This window comes from Chinchilla lanigera, unplaced genomic scaffold, assembly GCF_000276665.1.
Source record: "Chinchilla lanigera isolate Chin_1 unplaced genomic scaffold, ChiLan1.0 scaffold00212, whole genome shotgun sequence".
Taxonomy (NCBI): Eukaryota; Metazoa; Chordata; class Mammalia; order Rodentia; family Chinchillidae; genus Chinchilla; species Chinchilla lanigera.
This window is the reverse complement of record NW_004955613.1, coordinates 308,334-309,660: the sequence shown is the minus strand read 5'-3', so window position 1 is coordinate 309,660 and position 1,327 is coordinate 308,334. Positions and strand designations below refer to the sequence as shown.

At 48.5% G+C, this 1,327-nt stretch overlaps 1 protein-coding gene across 1 annotated transcript in view; it reads left to right on the top strand.

Annotated features, from left to right (window-relative positions):
* LOC102027704 (endogenous retrovirus group K member 25 Env polyprotein-like) overlaps positions 1-1,327 on the top strand; it is a gene marked incomplete in the record, with an annotated part of 12,710 nt that overhangs the window by 5,915 nt on the left and 5,468 nt on the right. Inside the window, 1 exon segment of the mRNA XM_013510130.1 lies at positions 571-1,327. Within this exon segment, the coding sequence (XP_013365584.1) occupies positions 571-1,327 (757 nt within the window).

Sequence of the window (1,327 nt, the reverse complement as noted above, 5' to 3'; positions counted from 1 at the left end):
TTGACACTTACTCTTCTTTTCTCGTTGCAACAGCTTTAACCGGAGAGGCCTTTAAGGACGTGCGATTGCATCTCTTTGAATGTTTCTCTCGCATGGGCATTCCTACCCATCTTAAAACTGATAATGCACCAGCATACACAAGTCAGGCTTTCAAACAGTTTTGTGCTACTTTCCACATTTACCATACTACAGGAATTCCATACAATCCTCAGGGTCAAGCCCATGTGGAGCATGCACACCAAACTCTTAAACTCTATTTCAACAAAATCAAAAAGGGGGAGATCCATACACCCTATAAAACTACCCCACGGGCTATTGTTGCCCATGCTTCTCATGTGATCAACTTTTTGCTCTCTCTCGATGATCCTCCCACCACCACTCAGGCAATGACTCATTTTGGGCCTCTGAAACACCCGGTGGAAATAAAAGTCATGTACAGAGACCCACATACTGGACAATGGCTGGGCCCAGCGGTGGTATTGGTGCAAGGTAGAGGATACACTTTAGTTCATGATTCTGTGACTCAACATTCTCTGTGGGTTCCCAGCAGGAACTTATGTTTCTTGACAGATGGACCCCTCCCTTGAGGAGGGGCCAGCACAACTGCCATTCCTGGCTCCTCGGTCAGCAGATCCTGACGTTCTTCTCCAACCTATGGCACGGCTCTCTGTGGGTCCTCCCCATCGAAGAAGGAGGCCCTCATTCTACCGTACGCGGCCTACCAGGAATTCAGGACCCCCGTCTCCTCCTACATGGCGCACTCTTCATCAGTTGGTGAGGGATGCCCATCAGGTGGCGGGACGAGCCGGACGAGACTCACGTGATCCTGTTATTCTATTTCTTGCCATGTTGGCTTTGGTCGATGTGGCTTTCAGCTTCAGAGTAAGTACAAACTTCACCTATTGGGCTTATGTGCCTGAAGCCCCTCTTCTAACTGCCGCTCAATGGGATCAAGATAAAATTATTGTAGGTACTAATAGTACTGAGTATCTTGGAGGTTTACCCTCACCTAAAGAAAAATATTCTGTAAGGGTGGCCCCTACCTGGTCTATAGTCACCCTACCCCATCCTGTGTGTTGGCAGCTTAATCGTGTCCTCGATGTTGCCCCGTCCCCACGTTTATCCACCCTGACCCGTTGTCAGTGGATGGGAAATATGCGCCCCTTGGGAGTCTGTTTCTCAGCTTTGACCTCTGTGTTTGACCCAGACAGACCATATAAACCTGATCTACATGTAGCCGTCCCACAATATCATAAACCTGACTCGCTTAGATCATGCCCTTCAGGACTTAAGTCCAAACAGGGCATCTATGCACAGTTGACAGATA